At 55.8% G+C, this 14583-nt stretch overlaps 4 protein-coding genes across 4 annotated transcripts; 2 read left to right on the top strand and 2 right to left on the bottom strand.

Annotated features, from left to right (window-relative positions):
- Positions 1 to 997: 997 nt before the first annotated feature.
- On the top strand, positions 998 to 2990 carry J7T54_008433 (uncharacterized protein; the record flags this gene model as incomplete). The annotated part of the gene is made up of 4 exons (XM_051505471.1): positions 998 to 1291; positions 1342 to 1831; positions 1892 to 2135; positions 2201 to 2990. The coding sequence occupies 4 exons, from the start codon at positions 998 to 1000 to the stop codon at positions 2988 to 2990; spliced, it is 1818 nt and encodes a 605-aa protein (XP_051363203.1).
- A 206-nt stretch (positions 2991 to 3196) lies between these two features.
- J7T54_008432 (Maintenance of telomere capping protein-like protein) lies at positions 3197 to 4836 on the bottom strand (the record flags this gene model as incomplete). The annotated part of the gene is made up of 2 exons (XM_051505470.1): positions 3197 to 4155; positions 4206 to 4836. The coding sequence occupies 2 exons, from the start codon at positions 4834 to 4836 to the stop codon at positions 3197 to 3199; spliced, it is 1590 nt and encodes a 529-aa protein (XP_051363202.1).
- A 1323-nt stretch (positions 4837 to 6159) lies between these two features.
- Positions 6160 to 9875, top strand: J7T54_008431 (uncharacterized protein; the record flags this gene model as incomplete). Its single annotated transcript, XM_051505469.1, has 2 exons — positions 6160 to 9268; positions 9319 to 9875. 2 exons carry the CDS (start codon positions 6160 to 6162, stop codon positions 9873 to 9875), a joined length of 3666 nt encoding a protein of 1221 aa, XP_051363201.1.
- A 959-nt stretch (positions 9876 to 10834) lies between these two features.
- Positions 10835 to 11730, bottom strand: J7T54_008430 (ribosomal protein L14b/L23e; the record flags this gene model as incomplete). Its single annotated transcript, XM_051505467.1, has 4 exons — positions 10835 to 10867; positions 10929 to 11253; positions 11336 to 11383; positions 11717 to 11730. 4 exons carry the CDS (start codon positions 11728 to 11730, stop codon positions 10835 to 10837), a joined length of 420 nt encoding a protein of 139 aa, XP_051363200.1.
- Between the last annotated feature and the right edge of the window lie 2853 nt (positions 11731 to 14583).

Here is a 14583-nt window from a genome sequence, read left to right as displayed (position 1 = left end):
GCGTCAAACATGCCGGGCCGATCCGGTGGGCGATCATTAGCGTTCCGTAAGCGGTAAGGCGGTCAGGGGCTGGCTGGACGCTGGCGGCTGCACAGTCTGCCGCTGAATTTTCTGCCGCCACCAGAAGTTGTGCTCTCTCCATCTCGACAATTCGTCGTCAAGCAAGCAACGAACGCGCTCTTGAGCATCGCGCGATTCTCTACTAGCGTTATTGGCGTTCAAACAAAGCCCAGCGTGTCCCTGCTGTGGCCCAAGTGGGCTATGTGATACGCAGGGGCTCGCGACGCCGCACAAATGCTGTCCCAACTCCTCCTGGCTGGTCTCGCCAGAGTTCCAGTCGAGGAGACAACCACACCGCAGCGTCCATGCCCAGCCACTCGTCCTTTATCGGAACCTCACCACGAGTCTTCCTTGTGAAGATCTTCCCCGCGAAACACGTCTTGTGCGACGCGTGGGAAGTCGGCTGGTTACGCGAATGAGCATCCCGTCGAGGAACCCCCTCGCAAGAGGGCAACCGAGAGGGATGCTCGTGCTGCAAGAATAGATTTCTGGTCCATCATAGTCCATGCCCGTCTGGCTCTTGATGCCATCTCACACGGGCGAGGCTCCAGGCGCTCCTACATTTGTGTTTCTGAGTGTTCCCATTTTGTGTCGACTCAACGTGGAAGCCTCTGTAAAATACCCACTCCGGCGCAATTCTTGTGACATTGTGCAGACGCTGATTTCCAAGTGTCTTCAGAACACTATTCTCAGCGTCTCTTTAAGATGTGCTTGACTGTCATGTTCTGTGTGGATAAGGTCAGGTGCTAGACTGATGCCATGCAATGCGGCACCGGCGGCGGATGTGACGACGTCACTGTTGCGCTCGACCTCACCCAGTGTCTTTGCAACATTACCTTAATATCTTGGCCCTGATCGTAACCCGTGAACGCCTAGATTTCAGTTCGTACGCACATTATTCAGCCAAGCCCCAGCAGTGCGTAGTACTGGGTATGAAATGGCACCGCAACAGTCCAAGTTCGGCCATCTGCCTCTCAGCACAAGTGGTCCGGTCGACTGCGCCTTGACGGGAGCTGCCGTGCTCAACACGCCTGCTTTCAACAAGGGCTCGGGGTTTCCAGAGGAGGAGAGGGTGAAGTTCAACCTCACCGGGTTGCTGCCCCAGGCCATTCAGACGCTGGAGCAGCAGGCCGAAAGGGCATACGAGCAATATGCCTCCAGGCCAGATAACCTCGCCAAGAACACGTTCCTGACCTCGTTGAAGGACCAGAATGAAGTTTTGTACTACAAGGTCTGTCCGCATCGTCCTAGCTATCCACAGCGCAGCCTAACTGGTCAAAGCTCCTGGAGGATCACCTGCAAGAAGTGTTCAGCGTCGTGTACACACCCACGGAAGGCGATGCCATCCAAAGGTACTCAAAGATCTTCAGGAGGCCAGAGGGCTGCTATCTAAACATCAACCACCAGGACCGCGTGGAGCCGGATCTCGCGCAATGGGGCAACGCAGAGGACGTGGACTACATTGTCGTCACGGACGGCGAGGAGATCCTCGGTATCGGCGACCAGGGCGTGGGCGGCGTCCTCATCTCTGTTGCCAAGCTGGTTCTCACGACGCTCTGTGCTGGTCTCCATCCGTCGAGATGTCTGCCTGTGGTGCTCGACTGCGGGACGGACAACGAGGAGCTCCTGTCTGATGAGCTCTACCTTGGCCTCCAGCACAAGCGCGTCAGAGGCCAGAAGTACGACGAATTCGTGGATATCTTTGTCAAGGCCGCGAGGAAGCTATACCCCAAGGCCTACATCCACTTTGAGGATTTTGGGCTCGGAAACGGTCAGTCCCCTTTTACAAGAACCGGGGGACTGTTTGGCTGATTGATATCTCCATTTCTAGCGAGGCGGTTCTTGGACTTGTATCGCCCCACAATGCCGTGCTTCAACGATGATGTACAAGGAACAGGCTGTGTAACGCTCGCCGCGATCATGGCTGGGCTGGATATAAGCGGCCTCCACCTGAAGGATATCCGACTCGTTGTGTTTGGCGCCGGATCGGCTGGCGTGGGTATCGCAGACGCAGTGAGGAATGCCATTGCCACCGAGTGTGGTATCAGTCACGAAGAAGCTGCGAAGCAAATATGGTTAGTGGGCAGCAACCTCGGCTGGCGAATTTATCTTAGCTATGATGGATGACTGACAAGCATAGGCTCATTGACAGACCCGGGCTGCTCACCACTGAGACCGAGGTGTCCAATGCTCAAAAGATTTTTGTCAAGGACGCCTCGTCTTGGTCCGACAAGTCAACCGATCTCCAATCCGTGGTGGAAACTGCTCGACCCAATGTTCTCATTGGCACATCTACAGTACCCGGAGCCTTCACAGAATCTGTAGTCAAGGCGATGCACAAGAACGCTTCGCGGCCCATTATTTTGCCTCTTTCCAACCCGACACGTCTTCATGAGGCAAAGCCTGAAGACATTCTCAACTGGACCAACGGCCAGGCTTTGGTCGCCACTGGTTCACCATTCGAGCCTGTCAGGGGTCCCTGGGGTGAGAATGGCAAGGAGGTCAGCATCGAGGTGGCAGCATGCAACAACAGCGTCGTCTTCCCGGGCATCGGTCTCGGCGCCGTCCTGTCACGCGCCAGCCGCGTGACGGACAAGATGCTCGTGGCGGCCGTGCATGGCGTGACAAGTATGAGCCCCACGAAGAAAAAGCGTGATCAGAAGGCTCCTTTGCTGCCAGATGTACTCGAAGTCAAGAAGGTCAGCGTGCGCGTCGCCCGGAATGTGATCCAAGCCGCGGTTCAGGAGGGCGTTGCCACTGAGAAGGACATTCCCGAGGAGGATGGGGAGCTGGAAGAGTGGATTCGGGAGCAAATGTGGGAGCCAAAGTATAGGCCGTTGCGGTACGTCGAGCCACGCACAGCGACGAGGGCAGCCAAGGGTGAGCTGAAGAAGGCGGGTACCGTGGTGAGAGAGGATGTCTTAAAGTAAGCCTGCATAACCAGTCAATATCAGAGTTCGGCTTGGTATACCTGAGATCCTCGTGTATCATCAAAAACTTATGAATTGATCCCATTGCCTGCGATTATGCCCAGGGAAATATCATGAGCAGCAGTCGAAATTTGGACGGCATGATACTAATAACAACACGGAAACGCTTATAAACACCTTGGATTCCAAAACCGCCTATGATAAGGCTAGATCACGCCGGCTCTGGCCGCTTCGCCAGCATTGTCAAGAACGACGTCCTCCATTCTCTTCTTGCCCTTGCCAAGACCGCCCTCGCCAACCCCCATCCGCCTGGCTACGTATCGCTGAGCAACCACACCGACGGACAAACTCAGAAGCTCCTCGATCCACTCGGCAACCCATTCCCGAGGATCGACGCCGCCGCTAGCGACAATCTCGCGGATCTCGTCAGGCAGCTCGTCGAGATCGGTCGGAGTCTTGGATTCCTCTTCGCCGGATGTCGGCGTCAGGAGGGTGGGTGCATCAAGCCAACGCACCCACCGCGAGGGAATGGCCTGGCTAACAGTCGCATAGTGTATATCGTGGACGGGGTCGAGGATGTAGACGGCAAAGCAAACCTCCTCTTCGGCCTGGTCTTTGACCGCAGACGCCTCCTTCTGTTGCTCGGAGGTGGCACTGCCGGCGAACAGTTTTAGCTCGCCGTCCATGGAAATGGCCTGCACGGACAGGAATAGGTCCGAGGTGCGCACTGGGTTGGCCTCGCTCACGGCTTCGGTAGCCCTGATTTTGGCCTCGTCGATGCCACCGTGGGCAGCAAAGTACTCTGCCGAATAGCTCTCGGCACTGGCACGGCAGAGTTTTGTGCCCTCTGCCAAGCCCTTGACCAGACCCAACTCACGCGGGGAATCGACCTGACGCCACCAGGGGCCGTCGTGCCAGCCAGCCGAGCCATCGCTGGATCGTCGCGAGGCGCTCTCTGCCCCACGCTGGACGACCAGCAAATCTCCGCCCTCGACTTGCGACATGACGCGCGCGAAAACGCCGTGGATCAATGGGTCCAGCGAAGGGTATCCGACCAGGTCATGGGTGATGTGAATCAGGAGTCGTTCGTGTGATCCAATTGGAGGCGCCAGGGTGTGTAGAAGGTTCGACAACGTTGGCATGGCCATGTGGCGAAGCTCATCACCTGGGGCGCTGTTAGTTCTGTGTTCAGCAACGAGGCTGGTTCTACCTTACCATAGTGACGGATTGCTCCCACGTCGATCTGGCGGAGGCCCTTGACTTGCTCCGCCCATTTCTTGGCTTCCTCGTTCTGCTGGATCTCCTTATACGCAGCTTCGGCCTGTTTCATAGCCGCATTGGCCGTCGCTGTGGCTGTAGAGATCCATCCCCCAAGCCATCCTCCACCGATCTGTTGTTGTTGCTGTTGTTGCTGCTGCTGCTGCTGGGGAGCAGACGCTTGCGATGTCTGTTCGACGGGACCCTTCTTCTCCGCTTCGTGTAGCTCCGAGCTTGTGACGCTGGGCGTGAAGCTTGCCCTGAGACTCCTTGCGCTGTCTGTCGACTTTCGTCCGACGGCGCCAGCAGGGGCCTTGTCGTCTGTGACGGGGGGCGTCGCCGTCGACCGCTTGCCGGGGTTCACGCGTGGGGTGTGTGGTCGGGAAATAGCTGCTTTCTCAGGCGGGGACGCGAGCTCGGATTCGAGGTCGGCAAAGATATCGTCTGCCTTGCTCTTGGAGGCCGCTGATTTTGAAGTTTTGGATGCTGCGCCAGAGGGTTCCTTGGACTTGGCGTCATCGCCAATGCCGGAGAAGAGCTCATCGAAGTTGTCGTCGGCGGCGGGCGCCTTGGTCTTCTTGGAAGCCATATCTGATGGCCCTGGGCGATGAAGGAGATCAGTCAAGTGATGCGGTGGAGGTTCTACAGTCACGCTCTGTCAGTTTGAATGGCGATGAGGTAGTTAGATTCGGGATGTGCTGGTTTCAATTGTTTGAACGTCAGATGTTGTGGCTCGTGGGTAGTGCAACATTCCCAGCAAGTTGCGGTGCATAGCTCAGCTGCTTGGGCACCTTGGTTGACGTATAGCCCACACACTTTATCACGTGTTAAGCCTTGGAGCTCGCTACACTGGCAGCCACCACAACGTCAATACGAATTATGGCAGTACTTGATGCGCTAAGGAATTACAGTTGCCTTTGAAAAAGAACAGTCGGATCTTCAGACTTTTGCTGCAATCTTGATGTTGCAGCAAGCATGAATGCAAGGCTCAGGTGAGCACCGTGCAAAGTCAATGTACGGATAGAGGCCATGGGACTTAGAGCTGCGTCACGGGAGCTCGGGGCACGGAGGCTAGTCCAGAGAAGGAAAGGCGAGGTACTGATGTGTGATGTGAGTGGTCAGTGGGAGGCGTGGGCAGCTGGCAGAACTCCGGGCCAAAGGGGCTCAGGGGAGTCGCTCACTGTAAGAGTCTGTAAGTGCCAGTGGACTAGCCCAGCTGGGGAGGCTGGATCAAGCCAGATCGATACCCGGCCTGGGCGCCCGGCGCTGTCATTGGCTGCCGTGGCCTTGGCGCATCCCACACTCATGAAAGTTGAGTCGGTCGGCCGGTATTGTGAGCTATCCAGGCTCGAGCGCTCATCAGAGTCAAGGAGAGAGATGAACCAGCCTGCTCAGTCGCCATCCAAACGACTGTGAATGCTCACGTCCACCCTCTTCTCCCTCGTGTATCACGTCCCATCCCCTTTTCTCTCACTGTCACCCAGCTCGGGATACATACTTCGCAGCGACGACACACTGCAAACACACGTGTTAGTCGCCGTCGCTCGCCTGCCAGCAAATCTCTGCGTAGCCTGGCTCCGTGTATACCACGCCAAAGGCAGGGCGACATCTCACCAACACCATCAATTAACATTCCCACGACCCTAGGAGGCTCTGCAGCACACAGAGAACCCTCGCTTACTAGGTGCTTTTCATTGGTACCTCTGCTTCTCTTTGTTCTCTGGCCCCTTTGTTCGCGTCGACGTGGACTGCCCATCCCGTCCAAGATCCATCCAGCGTTACCAATTCGAACGTTGGCCTCATCACCAGCACTCTCGACGGCTGGCGCATGTCACGACATGACATGTCAAATTCCCATCCAGGTGAGCAAGGTCGTCGACACTCTTCTGTGAATTCGACCCCCTCCGCAATCATGGCGGAGAAGCAAGAGGGCCATTCCCTCACCAAAGAGGAATGTGCGCCAAAACAGGATCCCTTTCAACATGAGCCAGCCAAGCTCATTGTCTCTCGTGAGAAGCCACGCAACTGGGTCATCCAAGAGTGCGCCGAGCGTGAAGGCGTCCTACTTGACGCTCAAGGAGGATTGATCCCTGATACTGCTCGGCAATCACAGTCATCATCACAATCACCGACCCTTCGGAGGCAGTCTCGCTCGTCAGCCTCGTTCTCACGAGCTTCTGCTGAGCTTGGTGAACCGAACAGTCCCAGCAAAGGCGGTCACACCTTACGCAGGAAACCTCGCGTCAACTATGCCCTTGAAGCTGAGCAGATGGGGGATGGACCCATGGTGCCGAATTCGACTTCATCAAGCCGCCTCAAAATCCGTGACAACCACGGGGAGGTCGAGATTTCCAGACTGAAGCAACAACAGCATGGGGCACTGGTGGAGCAGGAATGTAAGCATGAACCGGAAAAGCATACATGCTCCGATCTCTGTGAGCCAAAGAAGGGGCGGCCTCAGCGCATGTCCTGCAAACGCGCGATTTCGATACTTTCGATGCTGTCTGAGCCCAACGAGCGGTACGAGATTTACGGTGACACATATCGCGAGCTCCACGGCGATCGCAGGCTCTTCAGCGAATACCGACCTTACACTATTAACTACCAAAAGTTGATCAAACCAGCATCAGGCGGCTGTTTCTACGTCACATGGTTTGGCATCGAGGACCAGAAGTTGAGTAACATGGACTTGAACCAGCGATCGACTCTGATGAGACTCGCTGTTGAGCCAACCATTACCAAGGGCTTCTGCGAAGCCGATGTTCCACCCTGGGCTTTGGGTCGCGTGTCTCGACGCGAAGAACTCCCCGGGCTAGAGTGGAATTCCATCGAGCCTAAAGAGTATGGCTTCCCCTGGGGTGAGGTAGATGCCCTTCCGCAGGACCATCCCGTCGAACCTGGGTCCGCGTCTGAATCCGCAATCGAGACATTCACCCCGACGCCCATCGATTCAGCTTTAGCAGGATCCTCTGGCGATGGAAGTCGTGCCGCTACGTCAAACAGCACCAACACGTCGACCAATGCCAAGCAACGTCCCGCAGCCGCGCCAGAACGGGACGAGAAGCTGTTGGGGAGCAAAAGATCATCTCCCAGTCACTCCCAGACCAATGAGCAGCAGGGCGTAGAAGAAGCAGAGGGGGGGGAGAACAAGCCTCAGATTGAATCTGAGCACCGCACCAAAAAGGAATCCCCAGACGCCCAAATTGCATCACCACAACCGTCCGAGATACAGCGCGTACCTTCTTCAAGCGACTCAGCTTTGAGCACGGACCTGAGCGACGAGCATATTCGCTCACAGCTGGGGTCACTCAAGTGGTGCGCAGAGCAGCCTCGACCACCCAGCCCGTGGAGTCACCTGACACCGTATGTTTGGGGAGAATACTCTGTCTATCCCGAGCAAAAGAACCAGCCTCAGGAGGAGGATGCCGCTAGTGACGAGCAGTCCCCCGAGGAAAAGGAGTCCGGGAAGGATAGTGGCATTGACCTCGATGCCGTCGCCGACGACATGCTAGACGCGCAGGGCCCTCCCACTGAATTGGCCACGCCTACGCTCAACACTCCGACCCGCGGATCGCCGGTTCTCGACGCTGGTGAGCTCACATCGTTCAATTCTCCGGCCATCGCGACGGACGAAGTGGACAGCAACGATATCTCCGAGTCGCAGGAGGCTGTCGTCGCGAAATTGAAACACTACAAGCTCCGCAAGATACAGGACGTCGATGTTTTTCTCAACGCGGCCGAGGACTACCAGGACAAATCCAACGAGGAACTCTTGACTCTGGCCTACGCATTGACGGACTGCATGAACACTTGGCAAGAGGAGTATGCCGAGGAGCAAAGGAGGGTAGACGACTGCGAAAATGCAGAGCGGCGCCGACTGGCTGACAACAAATACGAGGCGCGCACCAAGGACCTGGGACAGGAGGGCATCAACTGGGAGGAGCCTGACTTCCAGGTCAAGGGCTACAAGGCAAGAGCAAAGGAGGCTGTCCTCACCGAGACGCGCTACCTCCAGGCCCAGGACCGTATCATGGCCAGCGCATATGGCTTCGAGTACGATCCGCATCCGTCCAAGATTGGCAAGCAGAACCCCGAGATGCAGCAGGCGGGCATCTCCACGCGAGGCCGATCCCTGCGCAACCAGCCCAAGCCCACTGTCAAGGCCACTGAGACAGAGGGCGTGACTGGCAAGAGGCAGCGTAAACCTGTGCAGCTGTTCGAGCCGGCCGCCCACGATGCTAGCCGCGCAGCCACGCCCGTCCCAACCTCGGGCCGTGGGCGCAGACGCAAGAATGCCGACGCTGACATCGTCGACGGCGGCGGCGAACCGTCTTCCAGCTTCAACGGCGGGAACCATTCGGATGCGGAGACGCCAGGTACTGGACGTCGCAAGCGTGCGGCTCGAACCAGAGTACGCAACGACGATGCCGACTCCATGATCCAAGATGAGCGATATGAGGCGCTCAAGCCTGCTGCAGCTCGTCGCAACAGAGGAAAGGTCGCCATCAGGGCTGAACACCAGTCCTCTGTTCGCGTCAGCAAGGCTGATGGCCGGTTCCTCATCACCTTCCTACTTCCCCAGTCTGACAAGCACAGACGACCCTCCTTGCCTCTCAGCGACAACGGCGAGTCTCGACCGTCCACTGCCGACTCTGGTGTCACTGTTGAATCAAGCTACTCATTCAGGCCGAACCGTAAAAAGAGGTTCCGCACTGCGCTAGAGGATAACCCTGAAAGCGCCACTGCGCCTCCCCGGAAGAGAGTCCGTAAGGCTGGCCCGGATGTTGGTGACCGGGACGAATACATGGAGACGGTCATTCCACTTCCCGCACCAGACTTGAGTCAGCAGAGCCATGCCTCCAAACCGCCTAAGATCAAGATGCGTCGTGGTTCCAACGGTCCATCCCCCGAGACGCGCACAGGCACTCCAACGTCTCAACCCACAACGGAGGGTGGCGACGACTCGTCCAAGGAGTATCGAGCCATGACCAAGTCAGAGAAGATGTCCGCGTCTATGAAGAGTAAGTTGGTATTTATCTGTCTTGAACCTATCCAACTAACAGCGCTCCAGACCGTTGGGCCAACGGGAACATGGCTGGTGCCGTCGAGAAGCGCAAAGCCACGCTCGCGGCCAAGAAGCTGCAGCAGGCCGCCGCCGAGCAGCGAGTCGGTCCTCTCGCGCCCAAACCAAAGGGCAAGCCGGCCAAGAAGATTGATCAAGTGTCTCTCCCCGGGGAGAATCCAGCATTCATGCATTCTCGCCCCGTCTCGCAGCCGCCACCGCCTGCCCATCAACACCATGAGATGCACCAGCCTATGCATCACCAACTGCCGCCGCCGCCGCCGCAGCAGCAGCAGCAGCAGCAGCCACAACACCATCACCACCAGCCACTGCCTCAGCAGCAGTACGCGGTCCAGCCTCCTCCGCACCATGTGCAGCAAGGCATTCCCCCTCACTACCCTCCTGAGTATGCTTCCGGTCACCCGCTTGGCCATCACCAGCACGCCGTACATGGTCGTCCTACGCATGCGCCTCCACCTGGAATGCATCCTGCCCAGGCTCAGCAGGGCCTGCCTCCCGGTTATCGACCGTTTGGTCACCACGAGTACGCACCATACCGCGGGTAAAAAATACCCCGGTCTGAAAGACGAGTGTTACTTTGCAAGTGTCAAAGTACGCAAAAATGAGGCAAAGAATGCCTACATCTACTCATGTCAAAGACATGTCTTCACTGCCCTCGACCTGCAATCCCCTGTATAAACAACACAACCCTCCTGGTTAACCCGTCATCTGGTCGAGGCTCAGGAGAGGACGAAGCGAGCACGGACGCACGCACATGACACGCAACGAATTGGAAACCCAGCAGCAGCCTCTTGTATACATTGGCTTCTATTGTCACATGTCTATTCTCTACCGACTTCATGCATCATGGGTTGTCAAAAGGCTTGACACCGAGCGATTCTTCTGCAGCTCCACTCCAGGCTCACTGTGCTTTCATCCGCATGAGCACTACGAGGGGGCTTTTATGGCGTTCAGGAAAGGAAAAGGGCAGCATTCTCACTTTTGGGGGCCGCAGTTAGTATGATTGACTTCGTATACGCGGGCAAGATAGTAATAACATGTCCGGATCTTGCATTCACCTCGTTGTCAGTACATTCTTGACTTTTCATCCTTCTGGCCGTGCAGGCACTAGATTAGCGGACAAGAAGCGCGGAATATGCCACAAACACACAAGACGTCTACGGTCACAAGCGAGCAGAGGTATTGAAGTTTTTTGTCCTTGATGTGATGCCCGATATGAATCACCCTTTACACGCCGCGACCGAAATGCAAAGCCCCTTGCCACCTCAGGAAAAGACACCCACTTCCCAATCTCCAAAGACCCGTCTGCTGTTCATCCATCCCTTCATTTCCCGGAGACAATTTCTCATCTAAAGGTCGTAAGACAATTCTTTTTTTCGCGATGGAAGCATCGACGGGTTGTGGTGGACTGAGGTTGTGTTTGGGACATAGAAAATTCGTGGCTTTCATCCTCTGTGTATCTCCATTTGCCGTTTCAATTTCGCTATCGAAGAAGACCTCCTCCTCACATGACAACACCAGAGTTGGAGGCAATACGCTGCCAAGCAAGTTAGCAGGCAGATTCCCAGCCGACGACGAGCGAAAGAGCAAAAACTTACGGGCCACAGCTCAGCAGCCTCCTTGCCCACGGGTCCGGTGATGGCCGAGCCCTTCATCTCGCCCTTGGGGTTGACAATGACACCGGCGTTGTCCTCAAAGTATAGGAAGACACCGTCGAAGCGCTTCCAGGGCTTGGACTGGCGGACGATGACGGCGGGGTGGACCTTCTTCCTCAGTTCGGGCTTGCCCTTCTTGACGGTGGCCATGACCATGTCACCGACACCGCCGGCGGGGAGGCGGTTCAGGCGCGCACCGATACCCTTGACGGAGATGATGTACAAGTTACGGGCACCGGAGTTGTCGGCGCAGTTCATGACGGCACCACTGCAGAACACGTATTAGCGACTGTGAATTTCGTGGGCTCTCGGGGAGGGGGGGAGGGTCGGATTCGCCGTCCAAAACGTACACAGGGAGACCGAGGGTCATCTTGAGCTTGCCACCGGGGGCACCACGCCTGGAAACGTTGTCAGTATACTTTGTTTGTTGCGGCGTGTGGTCTGCAGCAGCAGAAGACACCCGGCACCTGGCGATCCCGACGATTGACGATGCGACATGAATTCTGGCCCGGATTTGTCGACGGTTTAAGATCCCACGACAGTAACAAGATTCGGCAAAGCCCAAGTTAACAAGCAATGCGCCCTCCGCCTCCTCCTCTTCCAAGCCAATATGTGTGTGCCTTCCCCCCTCCCTCCGGGGCAATTATTCCACCTCTTCTGCATCGTCCATCGTCGCGAGATAAAATCGCCAGTCGTCGGTGTGGTCCAGATAGAGCAGTGGCGGCACTCACGAGGTCTTGGCCATTGTAGCGGTTTGTGTGTTGTGTTACTTCGTGGGAGAAATAAAACAATGTGCCCTCGTCTGGGATGGTATTGTCGTCGTCGGTGCGGTGGATTGGCGGTTGGCAGGCAGTTTTTCCGGGCGAAAAATTACTGCGGCCAATCTGTGGGGGGAGAAACCCTAGAGCTGAGCGGACGTGTGCGCACGTGATGATGAGTAAGATGATAGTGGAGTGTTGGATAGGTCAGATGACTCAGCTCCGGACCGTCACTCGGGATTTCGGACCTTTCACGTTGTTATCTCACCCTACCCCGTCATTGCCACGCGAACACGTATGAGCCCTCAATTGGTGCTCTTCTCATAATTGCCTGTCCCAGGTGCGCCCTGCCTATAGAGTGGCTCCGGAAGCTGCATGTGTATCGACATGGCGTTTCTTCGTGGCGCAAAGTGCTCCCGGCTCACGTTCAGCGTGGCGTCCATACGGCAATCCAGCGAATGGACAATGCGAACGTCAGATAGCGTTGACGCTCAATGGCAATGAGCGTTGGCCATTCCATATCATTAGAAGGCACAAGTCATCACGGCTGTGAACATCGACACTGCACTGGTTGTGGCCAATATCTTAGGCTGTGACGTTTCAGGTATTTTTGAATAAATCAACAGTGTTGGTCTGATCGAAGCGACATTCATTGTCCTTTGTGGCTACATCTCAACAAATTCCCACCATAAGCATATCAACACATCACTACCTCGTGGCCACGCACAGGACAAGACCGTCCAACCTAAGGGCAGTTTAAGAATCCCGCTTTGGATGGTCACCGTTGACCGTTGTACGTGAGTTGCCGTTGACTTGCGATTGCTGTTTGCCGTTTGCTGCTGGGGGTGGCGCGCTGGTTGTTGTTGCTGAGTCTTGGGTCCTGTCACTCCGACCGAACCTAAACTCAACCCCTCTCCCTGCGGGCCAAGGATCTTCCGTGCTACTCATGTACTGGCCCATCTGGTAGCTAAACATGATCAGCAGCTATCACGTCTTGACTCTGGTAACGTACGTTCCTGGCGGGTCGTCGTTGCCGTTCTGAGGAGACATGATGAGACTTGGTGAGTGTTTGCCTAAGTAGACAGGCACGTATATGCTTCAGGAGTACAGGCTGCTGTTCTTGTAGTTTGCTGTTCTGTCGTACAGTCGTATCTCTGAATTAACTCAGTGAAGACAACGAGTCTTTTATACACGTTTGAGATATGCCCCCACTGGCAGAGAGTTGTGCCATGACGTGTTGGCCACCTCGAGACTTGGACCGACCAATTTCGTGTAGGCCGACATTCTGATAGGAACTGTACTGCCGAGACACGCATTATGGTAGTATGAGAGCATCGGCTTAGACTTCTTTAGACTTCTTGTTTGCATGCGCCATGCAGCAGACTATTGCGTGGAACAATTTCCCCTTGGCCCGGCACGCTCGTCTACAGCGACCCAAAGCGCGCCAGGTCACCCGACCATCTCTGGTCCCCTGCCATCATGTGATGCAATTGGGTTGACTCCAATTATCCGGTCTAGTGGTGGCCTTTGTCCATGCAAAGACACAGCTGCTGCAGCCAACAGCCACAAACTGACCAATTCCGTCCCGCTTCCAAACCTATGTTGCATTGCATCCTGCCAACGTGGCCAGTGAGGGACATTCTGACCATCGAAATCCCAAAATGCGGCTCTGCGGAGCCAATGATTACGCCGTATTCTGGGTGGCAGGTCATACTCTGGCACTTTGGACAGCTTCTAGGTCCGGAAAAGTCGATCATTTCATTTTCCAGCCGCGGAAGTCGCAGCGTTGCAACGCGCAACTCCGAGTCGAATCGTGGAAGAGGGTGTTGTGCTTCAGTCGGGGATTGGGGTAGATATGGCAGTTGGAGTTTCTGCCTGTCTTGGTATTTCAATATCGCCACATCAAGTCAGGAGCCAAGTGATGTGATGCACACTCTCTTCCTCTCGGCGTGGGATCAATGACACAAAGGGCGGAAGCGTTCGAGGTACTGCCAGGAGTGACGTGTCAGTTGGCTGTATTAGACACGTCTTTTCAACAGCGGCAAGGTTAGACTACTCACGTCGTTTTAGGCTGGCATGTAAGTATTGGGGAAGGCCAAGGGGTAACGACCATTGTCTGTCGCTGCGCTTCGCGTATAATCTCGTAAACTCCAAGAGGACATGCCAAACATTCCGTGGTGAAAGAATGGAATGCGAGACTTGATATTGAAAGATGGCCTGCCAGAGATGGGCTCATTCAGGCTCGTACCTAGGCAATGAGATGCCCATCTCCAAGGCCGAGTGCGAGGTGTTTTTGAGAACCCGTGGTGATCCAGAGTGGCCCAACGAACAATGAGTGAGATCAGTGCGAGTCAATTTTTAGAGAACCATATGTAACAAGCACCTGGTCATCTTGAGCTCACGATCATGCGCGTGCAAATACACGTACAATACTGAACACAAGGGTAACTGAGGTTGGGTGAAAGTGCAATTCCGGCGCCGGGCGACTTGGAACGGAGCTGTGCTCCACCGGTTGATCGGCCCCACCCCGAGTCCGGTCGGTGATGTGTGCTCGCTGCCCATTGACAGTCTACTAGGCGCCAATTAGCTAAAGTGTCTTCTTTGCTGTCTGTCGCCACGCCTTTCCCTCTAAAAATCTGGCATCCTACTGTTAACGGAGCGCTCGTAGACTGGCCGTCCCACCGACAACGCCGGGCGGCTATCTTACATAGCGCCGGCTCGGCCGATGGTGGGCCCTTCCTCAAAGCTGAGGCTAGTGGATTGGACAAGCTCAGCTCACGGGCTAGTGGGGATCTGGTTGTCGAGAATACCCTACATCGACCAGGAGCGACCAATGGATG

The sequence above is a fragment of the Emericellopsis cladophorae genome, assembly GCF_022114955.1.
Source record: "Emericellopsis cladophorae strain MUM 19.33 chromosome Unknown NODE_14_length_400046_cov_116_985211, whole genome shotgun sequence".
Lineage (NCBI taxonomy): Eukaryota > Fungi > Ascomycota > Sordariomycetes > Hypocreales > Bionectriaceae > Emericellopsis > Emericellopsis cladophorae.
The sequence above is the reverse complement of the archived record's forward strand: the minus strand, read 5'-3'. Positions and strand labels throughout refer to the sequence as shown.